This window comes from Dipodomys ordii, unplaced genomic scaffold (genome assembly GCF_000151885.1).
Source record: "Dipodomys ordii isolate 6190 unplaced genomic scaffold, Dord_2.0 Scaffold20, whole genome shotgun sequence".
NCBI classification, from domain to species: Eukaryota; Metazoa; Chordata; class Mammalia; order Rodentia; family Heteromyidae; genus Dipodomys; species Dipodomys ordii.
Window position 1 is genome coordinate 20,847,373 of NW_012267236.1, and position 24,396 is coordinate 20,871,768.

General features: G+C 50.4%; 2 protein-coding genes across 2 annotated transcripts in view; one reads left to right on the forward strand and one right to left on the reverse strand.

Moving 5' to 3' along the window:
* The window catches only part of Pdia6 (protein disulfide isomerase family A, member 6), a 42,011-nt gene extending 21,915 nt beyond the window's left edge, over nt 1-20,096 (forward strand). The window contains exons 2-13 of the mRNA XM_013013555.1: nt 4,862-5,036; nt 7,725-7,782; nt 8,131-8,257; nt 11,368-11,474; nt 12,954-13,084; nt 13,347-13,461; nt 14,126-14,266; nt 14,743-14,827; nt 14,925-14,997; nt 16,552-16,710; nt 18,394-18,490; nt 19,634-20,096. Of these exons, the coding sequence (XP_012869009.1) occupies nt 4,862-5,036; nt 7,725-7,782; nt 8,131-8,257; nt 11,368-11,474; nt 12,954-13,084; nt 13,347-13,461; nt 14,126-14,266; nt 14,743-14,827; nt 14,925-14,997; nt 16,552-16,710; nt 18,394-18,490; nt 19,634-19,702 (1,337 nt within the window). The 3' untranslated portion in view covers nt 19,703-20,096. The remainder of the gene's footprint in view (nt 1-4,861; nt 5,037-7,724; nt 7,783-8,130; nt 8,258-11,367; nt 11,475-12,953; nt 13,085-13,346; nt 13,462-14,125; nt 14,267-14,742; nt 14,828-14,924; nt 14,998-16,551; nt 16,711-18,393; nt 18,491-19,633) is intronic.
* A 101-nt stretch (nt 20,097-20,197) lies between these two features.
* Nucleotides 20,198-24,396, reverse strand: part of Atp6v1c2 (ATPase, H+ transporting, lysosomal 42kDa, V1 subunit C2) — a 47,471-nt gene continuing 43,272 nt past the window's right edge. The window contains exons 10-12 of the mRNA XM_013013674.1: nt 22,312-22,409; nt 20,934-21,066; nt 20,198-20,698 (exon numbers count right to left, since the gene is read on the reverse strand). Of these exons, the coding sequence (XP_012869128.1) occupies nt 20,609-20,698; nt 20,934-21,066; nt 22,312-22,409 (321 nt within the window). The 3' untranslated portion in view covers nt 20,198-20,608. The remainder of the gene's footprint in view (nt 20,699-20,933; nt 21,067-22,311; nt 22,410-24,396) is intronic.

A 24,396-nucleotide genomic window follows, 5' to 3' on the forward strand; every position in this document is an offset into this window, starting at 1 on the left:
CCACCGCTTCGTTGGTGCAGCTCGTGCTCCAAAAAACTGGCATCTCTGCCCCCAGTCCTGAGGCCAAGGGCTGATGGGTGCCACCCAAAGGCGGGCGAGAGCGCCTGCCGTGTCCCCGCACTTGCCGGGGTCGGGAGGGCCGGAGCCCGGAGAGATGCGACCGGCCGTTCTCCCCGACCACAGAGGGCCGCGTCCCCCCGGGCTGGCCGGGCTCTCGGCCGCCGCTCCCGCCCCGCGCGCCAGGTCCCGAACCCCTCCGGGCGGTGCTTTTGCGTCCACGCTCATTTTCTGGGGTGGACAATGGCACTTTGCGGGGTTGGTGAGTTAGTCCGCGTTCAAGAGAAGCGAGGTAAGAGTACTTGCTAGTGTGTGTGTGTGTGTGTGTGTGTGTGTTGGCACTGAAGTTTGAACTCAGGGCCTAAGTGATGCCCCTTACCCTTTTCACTCAAGACTGGCTTGGAACTGAGGTCCTCCGATCTCAGCCCCCTAAGAAGCTCGGGTTGATTACGAGGTGTGAGCCGGTGCCTGGCTATTCTGTGTGCCTTGCTATGATCTGTAGAGGGGACGTGGGAAGATTCTGGTCTGTTTCGTCTCCTGAAGGACTGTAATTCCCTCAGCAGCACATAGTTCTAATACGGGTAGCCAGTCTTTGGGGGAGTGCCTGATTTCTGGATGGTTGCTCTGGGGCGCACAGTTGCTAGCAGGGTGGGACAGACGTGAATTGGTGACACTCTTAATTGCCCCGGAGGACAAGGAAGCCACCGATGGCAAAACTGGCATCGGCTCTCTGGACACCGGGATCTTCCAGTTTGCAAGCAAGTGCCTCTTACCACTGAGTTGAATGGCAATTTGAATTTTAGAAAGAGAACATTCACTGGTTAGCATTGCTCTACTTTGTCATCTTAATCGATTGGTTTAATTGCCTGGAGACCGTTATGGGCTACTTTATGCTGTTATTTTTACCCTATAAATGCCATCTTTCCATTTAAGGACTTAGGTCCCAAACCTTTGATCAGGACATTTCATTGGCTTGTCATTTCTAAGGAGGGGAAATTTGAAAGAACTCTGAAATTTAAAGTTAGATACAAGTCCCCACCTTTACAACACACACACACACATACAAGAAGACCTCAAAGCCCATGTTAGATGGTCAGTAGTCCTGACCACCTTCATTGGAGAAGAAAGAAGCACATTCCCGAGGAGGTTGGGGGTCTTGGCCAAGCCCTGGGGTGGGAAGGAAGGAGAGAGTGCTCGTTCACAGCCGCCCCTGATTACCAAGGATAATGGAAGCATCTTCCTTCTGCCTGTGTCCGGAATGGAGGGAATGGAGGGATGCTCCCCGGCACACCTCTGCGCCCTCCCAGCCCTTGGTGGGAAGTGTGGCTTGTGGCCATGTTCCATCTCCTGATTATGTCTCCTGCATTCCATGTCTGTTTCCTAGTGTATAAAATGGGCATGCTGCTATGCAGCCTATAGAATTTTTTAGTGACTTAAGTGTGTTAGATGCTTAGAACAATGCCAGTATACAGTCAGGCGGGGTTTCTCCTATTTATTCACTTATTTATGGATTGGTTTTGTTTTTTGTGCTGGTACCAGGGCTTGAACTCAGGGCCTTGAGCTCTCCCGTGGCTTTTTCTCTGAAGGCTAGCACTCTACCAGTTGAACTACACGTCTTACTTCCAGCTTTTTGCTGGTTATTTGCAGATGAGGCTCATGGATTGGTCTGCCCAGACTGGCTGTAGACTGGGATCCTCAGATCTTACCCTCTTAGTAGGTAAGATTATAGACATGAGCCTGTTTTGTTGTAGAGCCTCTTTTCCTTTAAAAGGAAAGCTTTCTGGAAGGTAATTAGACAAAATGGCAAGCCGGATTTCCTGAGACCTTGTTTAAAAATCTTAATGACACAGTCATTGGGGAGGGGGTAGAAGAATTTTCAGCATTGAACTGTTACAAGTAAAAAATTTTAAATAATTCAGTTTGTAGTAGATTTGGAAGATGGTTCCTCCATTGTATTAGAGGTAATAAGTAATCCTAGTTCCTTAAATACAAAATGCCTGTAATATTCTCTTTTGTTTTTTCCAATTTAGAAAATTTTACATTAGGGGTTGGGAAGGTGGCTTAGTGGTAGAATGCTTGCCTAGCATGCATGAGGTCCTGGTTCAATTCCTCAGTACCACATACACAAAAAAAGAAATGAAATAAAATTTTAAAAAATTACTAAAAACAAAGGAAATTTCACAATAGATTCAATGTATTGAATACATATCAGTTCCAAACTGTTTTATTTTTTTAAAAAACTTCTTTTACATAGCCGGGTGCCAGTGGCTCATGCCTGTAATCATAGCTACTCAGAAGGCTGAGATCTGAAGATCGTGGTTCAAAGCCAGCCAGGGCAGGAAAGTCTGTGAGACTCTTATCTCCAATTAACTGCTCAAGTGGAAGAGCTCTCTCCCTGAGCAGAAGAGCTCGGGGACAGCACCTCGGCCCAGAGTTCAAAGCCTCACGACCAACAAAAGAATGAAAAAAAACAACAACCCCAAAACTTCTTTTAGAGTAGTAGAACTCTGGATATGATTCCTCCTACCTGCAGTGCCAGCATTCAGGCATATCAAGAGTTCTAGGCCAGTCTGAGCTACATAGCAAAGTAGTGAGACCTGGTCTTATGAAACAGAAGTAGAATCCCACAGCTATCCAGACCCCCCTCCCTTTTTTTCCCCCAGGTACTGAGGATTAAACTTTGCCTTACTAGCTAGGCTGCTTTACTAGTCTAATGGTGCTTTGTATGCATGTATAAAGATGTCAAAGTGAAGTCCCCTGTGTACAACTAATGTATACTAATAAAAAGTGTTTTTAAAAGACGATACTTTCCTCTACCCTATAGTTACTTGTTCTTTCCTGCTTTTTTTTTTAAAGAGTCTAATACCCCTCTCACTGAGCTAGTTTTCCTACTCTTAGTAACAAAACTCAATTACAGAGTTACATGTGTTCTCTGAACACTCCAGCCCTCTGCAGGATAGCGGATAGCGGGAGGTTTTCACTTTGCTACCTCAGCTGTAGGAGATTTTCACTCTGCTGCCTCAGCGGGCAGGAGACTGTCATGGGCATCAGTAAATCTAATGGCAGTCATCAGTCTTCCCTGCGTACCTCTCTGTTGGTTACTGTTGCTACCCCATCTTTCTAAGTTCTTAAAATATTAGCTGTATCTATGATTCCAATGCAGTGTTCTTGATTAGTGTGTTTACTGTTACCCAAGTTATGCTGAGCCATTTTCTCATAAGTGTAACCTAGTTTAATGAGCAAAGTTTAGAGATAATTGAGGGGATTCGTACCATGTGTTTGCATGATCATAGCGGAGCCATGATCATAGGGGAGCCGTTCTTTCTTCCTTTGTTTACTTACACAGGAAGATACTTCCTGCATTCTTATTACCCTTGAAAAATCAAGTGTCTTATGGACTTGAACATTGAAAATGGTATGTGACAGAGAATTTAGACAGGTGACAGTAGCCTTGGTGTATATTGCAGACAAAATCTACCATTGAGTTACTCCAAGAAGTTTCATTTGAAATCCTTCAAATCCTATCTACAAGTTCAGCATGTGAAAACATGATGAAGAGGGCATAGTCACTCTGCCTCAGAAGACGGGCAAGCGCAGCCTACCTGTAATCCCAACATTTGGGAAGCCTGAGGCAGGAAGCTTTTGAGCTTAAGGCCAGACTGGGCTACATAGTGAGACCCTACCTCAAAAACTGACAAAAAATAAAAAACTTTCTGTGTTCTTAATATAGTAGTTCAAAATTATTTCCCCAAACAATTGGTATAAGTGCCCTTAAGTTCTCAGGGTAGCCAACAAAAGTATATTTGATCTATGTGTGGCTAAACCGTGCTAACAGCAATACAGTAGACATGTGTGTGTGTGCGTGTGTGTGTGTGTGCGCGCGCGCGCGCGTGCAAGCGTGTATACATGTTCATGCCAGTATTGGGGCTTGAACTCCGGGCCTGGGAGTTGCCCCTAAGCTTTTTTGCTCAAGGTTGCACTCTTATTGCTTGAGCCACAGCTGGCTTTGGAAATAAGAATCTTATGGACTTTCCTTCCTGGGCTGGCTTTGAACTGGTATCCTAAGATCTCAGCCTCCTGATTAACTAGGATTACAGGCATGAGCCACTGGCACCCAGCTTCATGCCTTCTTTTATGGCATCGTTTACATAATAATATGCTCATCCAACAACATGAATGCCTGAAAATGTGCTATGCACAATGTAGGTGAATGTAAAGGGCCAGATGTGATGGTGCATGCTCTAATCCCAGCTGTTCGGGAGGCAGCATGGGGATTGTGGTCAGAGGCTATCCTCTATCTCAAAACCTAAAAGAAAAAGAAATAGAGTATGGCTAATCTCTTAGAATATTCTCAAGGCTCCAAATTTAATCCCCCATACCACCAATAAAAATAAAAATAGATATAAACAAACGATGCCCTTCATTGCCACCACAGTCAGGTAATGGAGACAGTTGTTTTTCCCTTAAACAAAAGTTCTAATAAAGACAGTGTGCAGTGTAATACAGTAATACATAAAGGAATAAATAGTGTGGACAGCTCAAGGTCCTACAACAAGATACAACCTGTCAGTGTTTCAGTGTCTCTGAAGTGGCAATGAAACAGTGCTCCGACATAGATGGTTGCAGAGAATGCAGGGAAACGCAAACCATAGTGCTTAAGTCTTCTCCAGCGCCGTTCCTCCTCGCTCGGCACTGCGCCATGGGAGTGAAGTTCACGGGCCCGAGCTGCAGCAGGGGAGGACCGGTGCCCAGGGCTGGCCCGCCGCGCCGCGCCCCGCCATCCTTGGGGGCTTGCTGTGAACAGCACCATCACTGCATGCTTCCGTTGTCATTCTAGGTCTGGTGAGCTGTGCCTTGATTCTGGCAGTCAGTGGTCTCTACTCCTCTAGTGATGATGTCATCGAGTTAACGCCATCAAATTTCAACAGGGAAGTTATTCAGAGTAACGGTTTGTGGCTTGTAGAATTCTATGCTCCGTGGTAAGTATTACGAAGTATTTAGAGGTGACTTCTGGTCCTTTATGAACTTGAGGGGATCGTATGAAAAGCTGGTTTTGTTCCGTGTCTAATCCGTGTTAGTCCGTTGCTCACTGAAAAGAGGTAGAGAAGAGGCAAATGGCACATGAGCAAAGAATCCTAAGCAAAGGAAGAGAAGAGCTAGCAAGTGACTCAAGTTCGGGGACAGCCTTGTTATGCAGTGAGACCCTAGCTCGAAGAAAAAAGACCAGACTCCTGGTGGTTCTTGCCTTTAATGCTGGCTACCCAGGAGGTATAGGTTGGGAAGATCTAAGTTCAAGACCAGCCCAGGTTTTTTTTCCCTAGGCCCAAAACAGAACTCTTAATCATTAAAATAGCCAGAACTAAAAGGGCCAGATTGGCTCAAGTGGTAGTAGCCTGCCACACATGCAAGCAAGCCCTGAGTTCAAACCTCTATACAGCCAAAATGCCACGTAACTATCATTGAACTCATGTGCATAATTGTGTATGGTCAGCACAGTGCAGGGCTGTTTGTGTAGCTAAGCATTTAATGCAAATCCCCCAAAGTATAGAAACAGATGAATGGAAAATATGCAAAAATGCATGGGGTTCAGCAGGGGCAGTGCAGAGCCCTGAGGGCAGACCACACCCTGCCCCAAACCACCCATGTGTGTGGCGGCGCCCACCGGCTTGACTCTCCCGCTGTGGGAGCCTAGGTTCTTAACAGAGCATGATATTTAGAGTGAAAAACTGGTTTGGTTGAAGGTATAGCTCGATGGTAGAGTTGAAGTTTAGCTTGCATAAAGCCCTGAGTTTGATCCCCAGCACCACATAAACAAAAGACGAACCTGACAGACACCATCGTCCATGGCTGTGTGGTGGCAACTGTATTTCTTCTGTCTCCATGTGATGCTTTGTAAAATGAAAATAGGGCCAGAACTTGCCTCCGGCTCTCCAGGGGCTTGATGAAATCCTGTGTGGTGCTGGCACATGGTATTTGCTTATCAGGCCCTTAGAGAAGCAGACTAACTTTTGGAAAAAATACACCAGATACGTATGAGTACTCTGTGGTGTGTGCATAAAACGGAGCAGTGAAAACGTACAGTGTAGCTACCTACAGCTTAATGGCTGAGAGAAGCATGAGTGTGTGTGTGTGTGTGTGTAATTTTTCACAAGTGCTTTTCTGTGTTGTGTTTCACAATTTTTTCAAAGTGCTGGAACCTACAAGATGTAGGGTTTTCCCCTGGTCTTCTCCCTCCCTCGGCCGCCCTCCCCGCCCCCACCCCACGTACATTGCCCTTTGTGGTATCACATGCTTTTAAACCTGTTAGGTTTACTTACTTGGGTTTAATGTTTTGTTTTGTTTTGTTGGTGATGGGGCTTGAACTCTGGGCCTGGGCACTGTCCCTCAGCTCTTCAGCTCAAGGCTAGCGCTCTACCACTTGAGCCACAATGCCACTTCTGGCTTTTTCTGTTTAGGTGGTGCTGAGGAATTGAACCCAGGGCCTCATGCATGCATGGCAAGCACTCTGTCACTAAGCCATCTTCCCAGCCCCTACTTACTTGGGTTTGAATATGCGCTTTTCACTCTCAAAATGGCTGGTGGTGGCAGAGTGTTGAGATATAAGCACAGGAAATCCAGGACGGATGCCTGTCTAAAATGAAAGGGTTGAGTGGTAGAGCACTAGCCTTGAGCACAAAGAGGCTCAGGGACAGTGCCTGCGCCCAGAGTTCAAGCCCCAGGACTGGCCAAAATGAAATGAAATGAAAGATTCGAGCTGGATGTGCTGGTACATGCCTGTACTCCCAGCACAGAAGAGATTGTGGCAGGAGGGTCGCAGGTTCAAGGCCAGCTTAGGCTACAGAGTAAGACCCTGTTCCAGCAAAAACCCAAAAACTGTATGTTGAAAATAAACTATATAACTTGTGAGTGGAGACAGGAGGGCGAAGCCAGGAGAGAATGAGGAAAGGATTGACATTGTCCAAGAGAAATGCGCTCATCACCTTCATTACCCGACCTGTGAACTGCTTCCCTGCCTCCATCACCTTCATAATAACAAGGAAAAATTAAAAAGAAAAGGAAAGGTCAAATCAAGAGCGTCAGCCCCTAATAAATTTAAGCTCAGAATAGAACTTCCTAAAAATGCAGATTGCTTTTCTAGAGACTGATTTCTGAGGCCCAAGTATCTTCATTTGCCTAGCCTTGTAGGTCCACACATCAGACTTGGTAGGTTCTTACAGGCCCATTCCAGGATAGAGTGAGCAAGCAGTAGAGTTTATTAAACATTGAGATGATGGTATACAAAATGATTACCATAAGTAATAAAATGTCTTAAGTTGCTGGGTGCTGGTGGCTCACACCTGTATCCTAGCTCCACAGGAGGCTGAGAGCTGAGGATCACAGTTTGAAGTCATCCCTGGTGGGAAAGTCTGTGAGACTTATCTCCATTTAATCTCAGGTCAAGCTGGAAGTGGAGCTGTGGCTCAGTGGTAGAGTGCTAGCCTTGAGCAAAAGGAGCTCAGGGGAAAAAAAATGTCCTCAGGTCCTCCACCCTCCTTTACCAGTGCTCATCCTTCTGCGAGCCTCGGCCTTGGTGCATCTCCCCTATTGACCATTGGTGGGTGTTTTATTAATTCAGGGGACCTGAGGTTTCTAACTGTCACCTGATGGTGTTTTCTTCCCCCTGCAAGGTGTGGTCACTGCCAAAGATTAACTCCAGAATGGAAGAAAGCAGCAACTGCATTGAAAGTAAGTTCTGAGATGTTCACAGTTACCTGTGTGTGTTTTAAGTGTGCAGATGGGTTAATGTTCACTGAGGAGTTAATTTGCATATCAGTCCAAAAGGCAAAATCACATACTTTATTTTTCATGTTGTGTGGTTTGGTTCATTCTGTTTCCCAAGGTGAATGGTATGACTCCTGTCGTAAAGGCTGCTGAGTTCATTACCCATCAGCCCCCTCCCCTCCTTGAGTGCGCTGGTGTTCAGGGCTAACCTCTTCTGTGGATCTTTTGTGATTTCACTGGCTTCTTCCTTCTACCAGAATCAGATGATGCTTTCAATTGAAGGAAAAACAGAAAACGCTTATGTTTCCACAGGATGTTGTAAAAGTGGGTGCAGTCAATGCAGATACACACCAGTCCCTTGGAGGTCAGTATGGTGTTCAGGGATTTCCTACCATCAAGATTTTTGGAGCCAACAAAAACAAACCTGAAGATTATCAGGGTAAGGACTTTCCCTAAACACGATTGGCTTATAGGAGAGAACCTAGCATGATTCTGTAACTTAGCCCAGCCCTGCAACCTTCCCAGCCTCATTGATGCTGACGACGTTCCCTGTCTAGAGATGGCACAGTTTTGAATATCAAAGCATTCTACAGCTAAGATGATGATGATGATAATTTATGCTAGTTTAGACCCACACCACCTTGCCAGGGGTACCTTACCTTACCTTACCTTCATGGCTTTGTCATCATCACAATTACTTAACACTTGATAAAGATCGGTGGGGGGTTCTTCCCTTTACTCTGGGAGTAGGACCTAGCAAATGAGTGAAAAAGAAGAGCCTGTGATTTGCAAGTTATTGTACACTTACTTATGTGCTATTTTTTCATGGATCTTTATGATTTATAACATTTGAATATGAAAGCTGTTCTTTTTCTCTTAAACTATTGGAAATGGACACTTGCAGTTCTTGTCTTGCAGATAAATAAACTGTGAGTGTTTGCTGTGAGTCACTGCTGCAGCTAGAGAATTCTGGCTCCAAACTCCCATGTTATTCTAGTCGCACCATTCTTTTATAGAATGGTTCTGTTCCTAATTATAAGACATTCTGAACAGGGCTGGGAAGGTGGCTCAGTGGTAGAGCACTTGCCTTGCATGCCTGAGGCCCTGGGTTTGATTCCTCAGCACCACATAAGCAAAAAGGAAAAAAAGCCGGAAGTGGCGCTGTGTTTCAGGTGGTAGAGTGCTAGCCTTGAGCTGAAGAGCCCAGGCCGAGTTTAGGTCCCACGACCGGACCCAAAAAAAACCAAAACAAAAGACATCCTGAACAGGCTGGTGGTGCAGCTCAGTGTGGAGAATAGCTTTGGCATAGACAGGCTCTAGGTAAGACCCTAGCACCACACACCAACCCCAAGAAGATCCCATAAATAGGTTATTTACATAAGATGGTCAGAATGGCCAAATCAGTAGTGGTCCTAATGAAAGTATTGAGCCTACTCGGTTTAAAGCTTACATTGTGGCCAAGTTGATTAAATTCTCACAAGATTTTGCCACATAAAGCGTATCACTATTGTTTTTGCTGGTGTAACCAGAGAGCCTGTGCAGTAGGAGAGTCTGCAGCACAGAAACAGAGTCATCAGGGTGCCTGCCCTTGGTGTTCCCTGTGGGGTACTGCTGATAAAGAATGAGGCCAGTGGGCGTGGGATCTGTAGACCTTGAACTTGGGAGCTGAGGCAGTCCAGCCTGGTGTGACTGCTGCTGGCCTTACTGTAGGCCTCTCCAAACGAAGTAGCATTTCATTGCTCTGCGCTTGTAAAGTAGGGCTGGGGAAGCCCTCGTGTTAGCTGTGAGCACAGGAGACAGTGCATGCTCCGTGTCAGCATAGTTGATAGATCTCCCCAGTTAGGGGCCCCAAATCCTTGGAAATAAGACTTTAAATACATCATTCTTTTTTTAAGTGTTATTTTTATTTTGTCAAATTACTTTTTGGTACCAGTCTAGTGGTTTGAGCTCAGCCCCTTCATCTTGCTCACCTTGCTTGCTCTAGACTGGCATTTTGCTAGTTAATTGGCATTAAGGGTCTCAAGGAATTTTCTGCCCAAGCCGGCTTCATAACCATGATCCTCAGCTCTCAGCCTCCTGAGTAGCTAGGATCATGGATGTGGGCCATCAGTGCCCTGCATATCACTTTTTTGTGCCTAGGGATTTGGGGAACACAGCCACACCTATGCTCAGAGCTGCGTCGAAGAGCAGCTCTTATTTGCCCAGTGCTGGTCTGCGTCAGAAAGACCTTCCCTACCAAGTGTGGTTCTGAATTGGTGTGTTCCATGCGAAGAGTCAGAGGAGAGGCTCTGCTCAACAAGACACCTCGGGGAGTGCGAGGCTGTGTCTCTTGATCTTGCCTCTTGTGCTCTGAGGGGCTTTGCACCCTCTCTCAGTTGGGGTGTGGTGCATTCCAAGACCCTATGAGCCAAGCGTGGATCACACTCAGTATAGACCTAATTTTGGATACACATGTGCCTTAATTTGTGAATTAGGTGTAGTAGGAGAGTGGTGACAATACCAATTAACAATAGAACAATGGCAATATACACTAGTTACAGTTAGTGTGTTCTCTCACACTTGAGTCAAGATTATGGCTAACTGAAACCATTTAAAGGGGTGTGGGTGCTATACTGTAGTTTTTGTTTTTCGTTGTTGGTTTTGGTCGTGGGGCTTGAGCTCTGGGCCTGAGTGCTGTCCCTGGGCTCTTCAGCTCAAGGCTCGCACTACAGCACCACTTCTGGTTTTCTGGTGGTTCATTGGAGATCAGAGTCTCATGGACTTTCCTGCCTGGGCTGGCTCAGCCTTCTGAGTAGCTAGGATTACAGGCGTGAGCCACCAGTGCCCAGCCTGTTTCAGTGAGTTTTAACACCACTTTGGAGCTTAAGTTCAAATAAGCAGGACAAAAAAAAGGTACCATCTGGATACGAGTGGTTCAAGCCTGTAATCCTAGTTACTCAGCAGGCTGAGGTCTAAGGATTGCTATTTGAAGCCAGCCATCTCCATTTAATCAGCAATATGGAATAAGTATAACATTGTGGCTCAAGTGGTAGAGTGCTAGGTTTGAGCACAAAAGCTCAGGGACAGCACCCAGGCCCTGAATCCAAGCCCCAGGACCAACAAAAAAAGCAAAAAGGCTTGATTTCATTGTAGTTGCGAGGTATTTCATTTGCTCATTTCCCCACACAGCTTGCTGTGTGCTGTAGTATAGGAATATGTCTATGTTTGGAAACTCCCCTGCTTTGCTAGCTAGGTAATGAGCTGCTCATTTGTCGGCACACGTTGTCCGTGCAGTAATCGTTTGCCAAGTGTTCTTGAGTGCATGGAATGCACAGGCGATGAGCGGGGAACTCTCCATCACACTGATCACCTCAGACCAGAGAAGAAAATGGGCTGTTTCGGTGGCAGCTGTGCGGAGCACACTGTAGGGAGAAAGTGCTGTCATCCACACAGGCGCTGTTAGCTCTGTTTGCCATCTGTGCGGCTGAGAACACATAGAGATGCATGGGGGAGGCACACTGCAGGCCTGCCGTCCGGCCCTTTCCCTCACTGTTCTTCGCCGTCCTGCAGGTGGCCGAACCGGTGAAGCCATAGTGGACGCCGCCCTCAGCGCTCTGCGCCAGCTGGTGAAGGACCGCCTTGCGGGCCGGAGCGGCAGCTACACTTCTGGAAAGCAAGTAAGGCTGTGTCCACTCAACTCTGAATTTGTCTCGTAATTTGTAGCCTTGAGTATGTGGACTCCTGTAGAAGGTGGCGTTTTTCCCCTTAATGTTTTAAATTGGTGTGCATTTAGTTACAAGCAATACCAGGGAGGGTGTGGCTTGATCGCAGCTGGCGGCAGTGCCCGCTGCATGTGGTCTCCTGAGTCACCGTACCTGCCGCTCCGTCCTAGGCCCCCGAGTGTGGCTGCCGGGGGCCTGGGGCTCTTGGGCCTCGGGAGGGCGAGCGGTGGATGTCAGGCGCCCAGCGATGGAGTTTTTACTGCATAAGTTCTTGACTTAAATCTGGCAAGCCTGAAATCCATGGGAACTTCTACCCAGGTGATAGGGAAGAGGAGGAAGAGATAGAAGTTTCTGTTCCAGAAACTGGTATTTTGCATGCCTTGGTAGAATATGAATCTCAGCCATGATATACCTATGCTCTTGTGGAAAGGTACGAATAGTTTCTTTTTTCTAATTTTGGGTGGTACTGGCGTTTAGACTTCGGGACTCAACCGTGGCTAAGCAAGGCCTCACTCTGACACGAGCTGTGCCCAGGATTTTATTTTCTCTCGGGCCAGCCTTGGACCGCAGTCCTCCGTCCTATCCACGGAGGTACAGATGTGTACCACTGTTCCTGGCTTGTTCATTTCTCTTTGCTTGGGCTGACCTCAAGCCCCAATCCTCCCGATCTCTGCCTCCTGAGCAGGCATTAAAGAGGCTTATAAAATGGCTCTCCAGTCTTTTAGGAAACCAAGAAAGCCAGCTCCTCTGTACCAAGTCTGAGCTACCCAGAGACGTCCTGTGCTTCCCTTTCATTTTAGACCAGGATGTTTGACGAGCGGGCTGCTCAGCTTCCGCATGCATCCTCAGTAGAAACAGCCAGACGCTGTGCCGCGAGCTCCTTGGGCTTAGTGCTGAAGAACACCTTCCACAAAGTGGGGAAAGGGGTTCTGGGGTGTAGTTCAGGGGTACCACATTTGCATTCCTTGTGCAGGTCTTGGGTCTTATCCGCAGCACCCCAAGAAAGGAAGGGAAGGAGGGAGGAAGGCAGGCGGGCATTAAATTAAGAAGGTCGACAGTGGCATGGCCTCGAGCTGTGGACTGTGATCACTGTAGTTACGTAGACAGAGCGTCCTGGGCTGGGACAGCTGTGCCCGGGGTGAGTGCTCCTGTGTTAGGCTGGAGATTCTTAGAGCACTCGGAAGCTTTCTCTTCACCAGAATAGCAGGTGAAGGAATTGTAGAACAGCCTGTGTGTCACGGTGTGTGGTGCACCGTGTGCGGTGGTGACTGGCGGAGGGTGCGTGCAGGAGGCGGTATTCACAGCACCTGGAAAGAACTCAAAAAGCCTCACTGAGTGTAAAACGTTTCACTTTACACGCATGCATATGTGAACATGTACATGTGTGCGCGAGTGTTGGTCAGATTGTAGTCTGCCGTTTGTCCTGTGTGACAGGGTAGAAGCGATAGTTCCGGTAAGAAGGACGTGGTGGAGCTGACAGACGACAGCTTTGATAAGAATGTTCTGGACAGTGAAGACGTGTGGATGGTGGAGTTCTACGCTCCGTGGTGTGGACACTGCAAGAAGTAAGTGCTTTCTGCCTCGGGGTCGCTCCTCAGCACGCGGAACGCTGCTGCGGGACCTTCCACCTGACTTTCCACCCACAGCCAGGGGGCTGCTCCGTGTCCGGGACTAACGTGGGGGTGGACGTGAGGGCTAGCATGACGGCTGGTGAAGCCACTTGAAGGGTTTGCAGTGTGATGTAAGACGGGCTGGGCAGAAATGCCCGGCGGGGTGTGAGCACTGTCTGGGACCTAGAAGGACTTTTCACGAAGTGCGTCTCCACAGCCTGGAGCCGGAGTGGGCCGCTGCCGCCACCGAGGTGAAGGAGCAGACCAAGGGGAAAGTGAAGCTGGCCGCCGTGGACGCCACTGTGAACCAGATGCTAGCCAGCCGATATGGGGTGAGTGCTTGACCAGGCCCCCTCTTTGGGGGACAGCCAGCTATCACTTGATCCAGTATTCCGGGTAGAAGGAGTAGTGCCCGACCTCTGTGGGTGTGAAGAGACGAAGTCCTTTCGTGGTCATCACTGTCACATCTGGAACTGAAGACAGATTTTTTTCAGTATTGCACTGCTTGTACCCCATGATTGACAGGTATTCGCACGGCTTTTGAAGGCGGACCTGTTCTGGTGTTTGTTCTGGAGCCAGATGCCACGTGAATGCCCAGGGCTAGAATAACATTTCAGCTTTTCAGTTAGATTGTTAAAACTGGTGACTAGCTCTTTGAGAATCATTGGACATTGATTCCGGTTGGAGAATTTTAATGTTTTGGTGGCAGGGGTGGTGCTGAGAATGCTAATTTCCATTTTCGGTGTGGTGCTGAGAACGGAACCCAGCTCCTTGTGTGCGCAGGTTAAGCACTGCTCAGTGGTAACTGCAGCTTTCTGTTCATGTGTATGGCTTGATGAGGAGGGGCGCAGTGGCTCAGCGTGGTCTCCAGCTTGCAGTCTTCCTGTTTCAGCCTCCCACAGAACTGGGATTACAGGCGTTCACCGTGCCCAGCTGGAGGAGAGATAGTTAAAGCTGGTTTTAGCAACTGAAGGTTGTGGATTTTTTCCCCAATAGATTAGAGGATTTCCTACAATCAAGATCTTTCAGAAAGGAGAGTCCCCCGTGGATTATGATGGTGGGCGGACAAGATCGGACATTGTGTCCCGGGCCCTGGATCTGTTCTCCGATAACGCACCCCCTCCGGAGCTGCTGGAGGTGAGCGGGCAGCCCTTGGCGGTGGGAATGCGCTTCCTGTCTGCAAGGAAGGGGGTGAAGCGGGAGACTGGGTCTCCTCTTCACACTCCGCTCTCGGCTTCCCTTTCCAATGCTCTAAAGTGGGCTGTACTTCGGAATGGCGGGAGTTCGGGCACATGGCTCTGACAGATTGCTTATTTTCTAGCTTTTGGCATTAATTGCCCTGTGGACCAAAGGGCCCCAGGGAAGCCGCCTCTGGGGGGGCCTCGTGTGAGGGTGCTGCTGTGGTGCTCTCACCTAGACTTTCTCCCTGGCGCTCCCAGGCATGCTGAGCAATAGATGGGGAAACTGAGGCACTGGCTTGTATCCTTTCTCAGTATGCATCCTCCGCAGGTGTCCACAGAAGGCTTCAGATAAGCCCAAGTGTCTGTGGAGGGTGACTGGGGTTGGGCAGGTGCCAGGGAGGCGCCTTCCACCCACCTCTTGTCCTCCCACAGATAATCAACGAAGACGTGGCCAAGAAGACGTGCGACGAACACCAGCTGTGCGTAGTGGCCGTGCTGCCGCACATCCTGGACACCGGTGAGCATCCACGGCCGCCCCAGAGCGCTCCCGAGGCACCTCGCATCTCCGCGCTCCGGCCTGAACACTTGTTGCCTTGTTTTTCTGTTTACATCAGGAGCCTCAGGCAGAAATTCTTACTTGGAAGTTCTTCTGAAATTGGCAGACAAATACAAGAAGAAGATGTGGGGGTGAGTCACCTGCTCCTCGTCTCAGCTCCGTGGGGAATGGTGCTACTGCGTTCACCCTGCTCTATGGTTTTATGTAAGATAGAAAAACTACCCACAGAACTTGGGAGGCTGAGGCAGGAGGATCTCGAGCTTGAGGCCTGTCTCCTGTCTAGAGGATTACTTCTTTGTCCACAGACAAACTCTTCGTTGCAGCCCGGGCTGATGGCTCACACCTGTAATCCTAGCTCCTTGGGAAGCTGAGATCCAAAGGGTTGTGGTTCAAAGGCAGCCTGAGCAGGGAGGGTTGCTAGACTCTTACCTCCAGCTCTCCAGCCAGAAGCCAGGCTAGAGGCATGGATCGTCACATGAGGAAGCAAGCTGAGCGAGTGCACGGACCGGAGCTCAAAGCCCAGTCAGTCCCTGTCAAAAAAGGGGGTTGTAGTAATTCATAATACAGCTTAATTCCAGTACAGTCTTGAAGAGAAAAATGGATGTGTTTCCTATTCACTTCTGCGTGAGGACTTGGTCTAAGCAGAAACATCAACAAAAATTGGTTCCTTGTTTTTTGAAACCAGGTCTCACTATGAACCCAGGCTAACCTCCCAGTGCTGGAGTTACAGGTGTACACTACCCTGCCCAGCTTGGATCCAGGCAGATTTTGAAAATCGTTTCTCACTTGTGGCTTATGTCTGTAATCTTGTTGTTTTGTTTTGTTTTGTTTTTGTCACGGGGCTTGAGCTCTTCAGCTCAAGGACAGTGCTCTATTATGGAGACACAGCGCCCCTTCTGGTTTTCTGGTGGTTCATTGAAGATAAGAGTCTCACGGACTTTCCTGCCCAGGCTGACTTTGAACCGTGATCTTCAGATCTCAGCCTCCTGAGTAGCTAGTATCACAGGCGTGAGCCACCAGTGTTTGTTTGGCTTTTACGTCCATAATCTTGAACTGTTTCAGGAAGTTGAGTTCTGAGGATCTCGATTCAAAGCCAGCCTGGGCAAGAAAGCCCATGGAACTTATCTCCAGTTAACTACCAAAAAACTGCAAATGGCTCCAGTGGTAGAGTGTTATTAGCCTTAAGCTATAAAGCTTCCCATCTATCTTCTTCCCATTCCTCAATATCAGTAGCCTCTCCTGGATACCTAGCACCCCTACTGTCCTCTACCCTTACCCCTTGATATTTGTTCAACAAAAAAAATCACATTCCTGGGCTGGGAAGGTGGCTCAGTGGTAGAGCGCTTGCCTTGCATGCATGAGGCCCTGGGTTCGATTCCTCAGCACCACATAAGCCAGAAGTGGCGCTGTGGCTCAAGTGGTAGGGTGTTAGCCTTGAGCTAAAGAGCTGAGGAATAGCGCTCAGGCCCAGAGTTCAGCCCCCATGACTGGCCCCCCCCCCCCAAAAAATTATATTCCTACAACATAGGAAAACTTCACATAGTTTAGGGACAGTATTTTGGAATCCAGAGACAAAATTGTCTTAGAGCCATAGCATCCCCTCTTGGGGACTTTATAAGATGTACGAGCTAGATTGTGACTCATTTAAAAATACCTTTGCCCTAAAAATTGCCCTGCTTTTGTAGATGGCTATGGACAGAAGCTGGAGCCCAGTATGAGCTTGAGAATGCCCTGGGGATCGGGGGGTTCGGATACCCCGCCATGGCAGCCATAAATGCCCGCAAGATGAAGTTTGCCCTTCTTAAAGGCTCCTTCAGTGAGCAAGGCATTAACGAGTTTCTCAGGTAATTTCCTGTGTTTGTAGTGTTTTATTGGTTGCGTTTTGTTGTGTCTTTTGGCTTAAAGTAGGTGTATGTAAGTTTTACGTTTAAAGTGGAAGAGGATTGGATATTCATTCAGAAGGCAGTTTTCAAGTCCGCTGAACTTTATTCTCTGTCCCATGGATATTTCTACTCTTCTGCTCTCAGGCCGCCTGCTGGCCGGGTGGGTACCTGAGCTGCGGCTCACCCAGCAGCCCTGCATCCCCCTCCACCCAGGAAATGTGGGTCTGTCCCTAACGGCTTGGATTTGAAAAGTGGTTATTTGCACATGGAAGTCCCTATTTCAGTCTGTCCCACAGTGTGCACGTGACAGGTTCTCACACTCCAGCCATTCATAGCGCTGTCCCCTCAGCCACCCACCTCAGCCTGAGACTCACTTCACCCTCTTTTTTTGGCGGGTCTAAAGGATTTTGTTTCCAGCTCTTGCTTTCGAGTGCGTTCTGCGCTGCGCTGTGCTGCGCAGAAGACAATTCAGCACACCAAAGATAGCCTAGGGGGTTCTGCCTGGTCTGGGGCAGATGTGTGAGAGAGTGCCGCTCACACACAAGCGGGGCGGGAGCTGTGCAGACTGCGCTCTGTGCTCTCAAGGCCATGCCTCGGCTCTCCCTACCCCCGGGCCTGGCACCGGGGACCCGGTGGGAGTTGGTGGGAGTCAGGGCAGCTGAGGCCAGCTGGAGCCTCACCCTGGCTCCTTGCCTCCTGGACAGGGACCTTGGCCAGCGCCCAGCTTTCCTGCGGCTCCCCTCCTGTCGTCTTAGTGTGGATACTGGTGCCTCCATAGGGCTGAGGCGTTGCACGAGCCGTCAGGAGAGAGCGGGCCTGGGGCAGTGGACATCAGCTGTGCTTAGACAGGGTTTCAACAAAGGGGCAGAGAAACGATCTGAAAATCAGTAAAATGAAACATCAAAGTAGACAAGTTTCATGTCCCCAAAACAGTAATGAATACAACCTGTGGGGACTTATTCAGTGTTTATTTCCCAAGCATGGAAAACTTTCAATGTGTACAAAAGTAGAGAAACGAGGCTACAGGACATTTACACAGATTTTTCAACTTGGTCAGTCAGTCAGCAAGTCCCACCCGTGTCAGATGTAACATGTTACCCTGGGTCTGGTGTGGTGGGACACGTCTATCATCCCAGCCCTCAGGAGGCTGAGGAGGCCAGAAGATGTGGAGCTCGAGGCCAGTCTGGGCTGTCCCGAAGCTCTACGAACACAGTCAGTGCCATTATTGTATCTAAAGAAACTACAGTGGTTCCAGTTGCCTTAGTCACCCCAGCTTTCTGGCTGATGGCGCTGATCAGGTGTTTTCATAAAGAAGTGTGGGCTCAGTTTGTGGTTGTCACAGAATTCTGTTTCCACGATCATGGTGTCAGGTTTGAACACAGATACACGTCCTGTGATTCTTGTTTCTTCTGCACTTGCCTTTCTGCCTGTGGCTTCAAGTATGGATGGTTCGCTTCATCATTGCTATCTTGGATACACATGTGCACTCATGAGTGTTTTTAGCTGTAGTTTTTAATAGCCAGATTATGAAAAGTCCATGACACTTTTCAGAAATGAACGTCCAGCCTGAGTTGTTGATGTGCTTTGTCCAAGTTCATGGCCTTAGAACACAGTCAACACCTACGCCTTTGTCTTTTCCCTCAGGGAGCTGTCTTTCGGGCGAGGTTCCACAGCACCTGTGGGAGGCGGGGCCTTTCCTGCCATCTCCACCAGAGAGCCCTGGGACGGCAGGGACGGCGAGGTGAGTGCCCCAGGCCAGTGCCCTAGGCCGCGCACGCGCCTGCGCCCTCCGCCAGACCTGCTGTGCCACCGTGCCCCACCCAGCACCTTCCGCAGGTTCTTCCTCCGAAGGCCCCTCCCTGCCCTTGCCCTGTCATTTGGCTTGCCCCAAAGTAGATGTGGCCTGGAACTCACTGGCCACGTCTCAGAAACAGAAAACTAGTCTGAATTAGCATTTCCGCACAGTTCCGCCCACTGTCCTCAGAAGGACAGGTGAGCTGACGTTTACCTGACGTTTCGTGTTTTTTGAGACAGGGTCTGTTAGTCCAGACAGACCTCAGTACTCCCGCGGTTCAAGTACTAGGGTTCTAGGCGTGTGCACCACACCAGGCTGGCTTTGGTTTTAAAGAGACAGGAGATGGTCTGTTAAATCCATGCTTTATAGCTCCTTATGAGGCTGAGATCCAAGGATCCAGGTTCAGAGCCATCCAGGGCAAACAGAACTGGAAGCATGGTTCAAATGGTGAATCAAATGGTAGCTAGCCAGCCCTGAGCAAAACAGCTGAGCAAGAATGAGAAGCCCTGAGTTCAACCCTTACCATCACACACATACACGTACAAAATGCTTCAAAGACCACAGTAGTGGAACACACTTAACATCTTAGCTTCAGCAAGTGAGGAGGATCTTGTGTTTGAAGTCGGCCCAATCTGTATAACAAACCCTGTCTGTCTCTTGATGGCTGCAAGTGCTCATGCCTGTAATCCCAACTATACAAGAGGCTGAGATCTGAGGATCACAGTTCAAAGCCAGCCTGGGCAGGAAAGTTGGTGAGACAGACTCCTTATCTCCAGTTAACCACCAAAATGCCAGAAGTAGAGCTGTGGCTCAAGTGATGGAACATTCACCCTTAGCAAAAAAGCTCAGCGGCAGCACCCAAGCCCTGAGTTCAAGTCCCAGGACACGAAGTAAAAAACCAAATCGCCCAGTCTCAAAAAGAAAGTACCAGGCTTCATGCTAGCGCTCAGCTTTTCCACTCGTACTGTATAATAGGTAAAGATCCAGGTTGAGGAGAACCTGGATTAGAATTTAGAATCCTGGAAGTTAGGAGGCGCCTGCGCCAACAGAGACTGACTGTTGCTTTCTTGGGCCTGCCCTTGTCCCCAGCTTCCTGTGGAGGATGACATTGACCTCAGCGACGTGGAGCTTGATGACTTGGAGAAAGACGAGTTGTGAGCGCCCGGGCCCGGGCCTCCAGCTTCTTTTCTTGGGAGCGAGCAGATTTTCCCAGCAGTGAAGAACATTCTTTACAAACAGGTGAACCTCCCAGTGGCCTTTCTACCAGGAAGTAGCCCTTGATCGGTCATTTTGAGAACACTGCAACAGTGAGCTTTGCATCTCGAGAAAACACTGAAAAATTCTATGAATTGTTGGAACCAGTGATCGGATTATGTTCTATCACATAATAGTTTGAAGAATACTTGGGCTGTGGAAAACTTTTCCCTCTGACTGCTGCTTGAATGTTCTTGGAGGCTGTTTCTTATATATAGGTTTTTTAAAATGTGATTCCTTCATTTGAATATTAATGGCTTTTTCCATTAAAGAATAAAACGTTATTTTGGACAATGCCGACACATGTATGAAATTAGTGTCCCTATCATAAATGCCAGGGTCTGTTATTTAGCCCCCACATTAATTAGTGTGAACTGACAGCCCTGTTGTCTCCTCCCTGAAGCAAGGCCTGAAATGCTGCGCTGTCATCTGGGGGGCTCGGCTTCCTCCCCAGGCCGCCACCAGGGGCTGGTTGTGAGGCAGGGTGTCCAGCTTTCCCACTAGGGTCCTGGGCAAGCGTGGGAGAGCAGGGACTAAGTGCTTCCCAGGCTGTAGGCAGTTCACATTTATGTAAAACGCTCAGGAAAAAAAAAACTTCGAATTATTGTTAGAACCTAAGAAAAGATGATTTGAGGGACTGAGCATTTTATTGTAACTTAAAAAAATAAATACACTGTAACTAACGTTTGCGAGCAATTTGTCTGAAAATCAAAATTGCAGAGACCTTTAGAGCCGGGTTCGTGAGCAAGAAACCGTAGGAGCTGTAGTGTGCGTGTCCGTGGATCTGGTGGTGCCAGGCGCCAGCCCCTACTAGTCAAGGAGGCTGAGGTCGATGTGGAAGTAGACGTAGGGGAAATAGTCCTGGTTGCTGAGCTGAAGCCCGGGGATCTCCACCGAGGCCTGCAAAAGAAGATGGGGTGGTGGTGTCAGTGCGTGAACTTGTTTCCTGTTTCACTTCCTGCCTGAGAGAAAGCTTGGGGTGGGTACTGACCACAGGGATGACCACACAAACGGCAGCTGCCCCCACCCTACACGCACATGCGCGTGCACGCACACAGTGCTTTCCTAACAGACTAGCAAGCACCTTGTTGGAAGGCTGCCCAGCCTCCAGTGCCGAGGCCCGGCGTGTACCTACATCCAGTATACTCGCGGCCGCCACCTCGTCCAGGTGTCGGAAGACCGAGTTAAGCACTTCTCTCAAGCGTTTGGTGGCTGACTTCTTGTGAGGCTGCAGGAGGACAGCCTGGAAGTTCACGGGCAGTCCGTACCTGTGCCGACAAAGCAACGGTACCGTGAGCACGGCAGAAGCACGCTTCCACCCACATGACAGCGAAAGCAAAGCAACAGAACTAAGGTCGGGCTGGTAGATCTCCACGGGGAAAGGGCTGGACACTCGGCCACCTCCACAGCCCTGAAAACCCCACTTAGCCGTGTCCGTCTCCACTTAAAGGAGCAGAAATATCAAGAGTTCGTTTTATTGAGTCTTCAGATGGGTGGAAAAGGTTTTAAACGTAGTCGCGGGCTACACACTGCAAGCCACTTGGGATGAGCTGTCCGCAGGGTGTTACCCCAGAGCCATCTCAGCGCTGTGAGTGACCCGAGGCCGGTCCGCGGCCCCAGGCCTGCTGCGCCCTGGGTGAGAGCTGGACTCCGGGTGCCCGGGTGCCCTGCACTCACCCAGAACCCAGTTTCTGCCAGTGTCCATAAATGCCCCCTACCCCAGACACCTTCCCAGCAGCCCTTGCTCTCACAAAGCGTCCCTGGGGAGGCGGAGGAGCCAGCACTGTGTCCAGACCTCGCCCTTCCTAGAGGCAGGCGGCGCGGGCAGATCCCAGGTGAGAAGGGCCGGGGCTTCCTCGTGTGGTCTGTCCCCATCTCTGGCAATCCAAGCTCTGGTGTTCCCCAGGGGACGAGGGTCGGAGGGCATGTCACTGTGGTGACATTACCTTGAGTCTATTGCTCTGATTGGCCCCCAGCCCGGCCCCCAGCGGTCTGCCCGCCTGGCTGCTGGGGGTCACTGCTCCTGCATACTGTGGGGGCTCAGGAAGCCACATGCAGCCCTCGCGTGTGGCAGGTGTTCACTGGTGCTGCTAGGAACCAAGTCTGCCAGGGGCCGGGCGTGCCAGCACCAAAGCCGCTCCCACACCACTGCCCGGCTGCCCGGGCGCCATGCCTTCCCTTGCCACACCAGTGGCGCTCCGGTCCCCTTGTCCTCAGCGCTGGTTTGGGCGCTGGCTTTGGAGAGTGAGGACTGACACAGCCACGGGCCCTGCGGATGTCCAGGGGTGTCCAGGTGGCCAGTGAGCAGCGGAGAACAGGGTACCCAGGGCCAACTGGGGTTCAGCTGGTTTGCCAAGAGCCAGGAGGGGAGGCAGCAACCACAGCCCCAGAAACTGGGGGGTGGGGGGGTGAGGGATGCTGGGAGGATGGGTGAGGCGAAGCCCGGATCTCGATCTCTCCAGATCCCACCACCCACCCCCAGGGCAGCCCCAAATCCAGACTGTTCCACGCACCTGAGCACAGACTCCACAAACACTCTCAGCGCCTTTATGTGGATCCACGCAATGAACGCTTCACTGAAGTTCACCTTGAGCCAGCGCAGCAATGGGCCCTGGAAGACGGGCGGGCTGCGTGAGCCATGCGCCAGAAGCCACGAGGGCCCAGACAGCAAGCCCAGCCCCGGAGAGAAGAAACACCAGGAGCCAGCACAAGCAGTCAGAAGAGTCCCGGATGAGGCTGGGGCACCTGGCCCTGGGGAAGCTCAGCGGGCCAGCCACCTGCACATGCGAGGGCCACCGCAGGCCGGGGTGGGGACCGGGCAGCTCCTGACCTCAGGACTGTACACGGGCACAGCCAGGGAGCCCACGTCCTTGAGGGCATGGCTCCTGTGGGGGCTGGCACCATCTACCAGCATCTATAAGCCCCAGCCACCAAGACCAGGGTGGCCGGTCCTGGCGGGGGAACTCAGAGTCTTGGAGTAAGAGCTCCAAACTCCCACTGAATTCCTCCGATGGCATCAAGCGCAAGGAAGAGACCTCGCCAGGGCAGCAGGGTGGGAAGCTGAGCTGCCCAACCACCACCTCTTCACAGGCCCTGCCCATCACCAACTCCAGCCACCTCCGGCCAGGGCACAGTCACCCTGGCCATCAAAGCACCATTTCCTGCGGGCAGGGGCGGCTGCAGAAAGACCCTGCCGGCTAGAGGAAGGGCTGATTCTGGGCTCCTTGAACCTCAAACCTCACCAAGCTGAAGGAGATGATGGAAAAGGCAAGAACCGGGCTTTCTCAGAAGCTGCCTCAGTTGGCGGAGATGCGAGCGCGACCCCAGGGCGCCCTGAGGGCTGCTTACCTCACCCTCGCCCTCACTCTCTCTCTCTCTGTCGGTCTGCCCCGCAGCGGGCCTATCGGGGTTCCCTAGCGGGGTTACCTTAACCTTGTGGTCGCGGTAGGTGGGTGCTCCCTTTTTAAGAGTAACACAGGAAGTTTGCTAAAGGCACAGAAATGATTTATTAATCTTTCGGCGAGCAGACATCACAAACACGCAGAAAACAATTCTCACCACTTCCGCCACCTCCCTATCCCCCCAAACAAACATAGACTCCAGAAGATGGGCCCTGGGGACTTGCAGTCTGGTGAGAGGAAGGCCGGGGGCGGGGCTTACAGCCTGCCCCTCCACATTCTAGGGACAAGCACCCCCAGCCCTCCCTGCCCGCATCATTCGCAGCTCAGACGGGGCGCAGCTGTCTCGCTGAGCACATCCGTCTGGCTGTGCAGTCTCGTGCAGAACGCTTCTCAGCTCACTCTTTAGCATCCTGTCTGCCAATGGGTGGGAAATGGGGGACCATGCTACCCCGTGTTAAATCACCTCCAACGGACAGACAAGTTACAAGATGCTTGGCTCTGTGCACTCCCAAGCGGACCAGAGGAGGAGAGACCCTCGGGCTGAAGGGAGGGGCTGCCCCTACTGCACCCCTGGGGTTCTGCTTACAGGCACAGCTTGGGGTTGCCCTTCCAGGCAGACCTCAGCAGGCTCCCCAGGTCAGCACAGGGGTGGGGAAGGCTCCATGTAAAGATGACACCAGCTGCAAGCCGAGCAGCAGGTGGCAGAGGGAGCCTGGCAGGCCTGTGCCAGGGTGGAGATGGTGCCCAGGGGCTCCTCTCCCCTGGGCCGGGCCCTCTGCTGGACCCTCAAAAAACGTCACAATCTGGTCCTACCCACGGTACTCTCTAGAGGTTGGGAGGAGGCCCACGGGAGCAGAGAAGGTGGGACTGACAAGAAAGGTGCTGACCGGCTGAGGCCAACCCTGGCCAACCCCTGGGCTTCTGCTCTTAGTGACTGTCACTTCAAGCTGTTTTTGCCAGGTCTGTGCCATTGTTCCAAGGCCTCAAACACACGCAGGGGCCAGGGCGCCATCCCCACAGACCTCCACTGTGAGGTAGGAATCCAGTCAGACTTTGGGCCTGAGCAGTATGGGTGCTGGCCCCGTGCACGTCTGTGTCTCCACATAGGGGTTTGTGTGTGTCTATGCTCTGCGGAAACAGGATTAAAACCCCCAGTATGAACGTGTGTGTGTGTGTGTGTGTGTGTGTGTGTGTGTG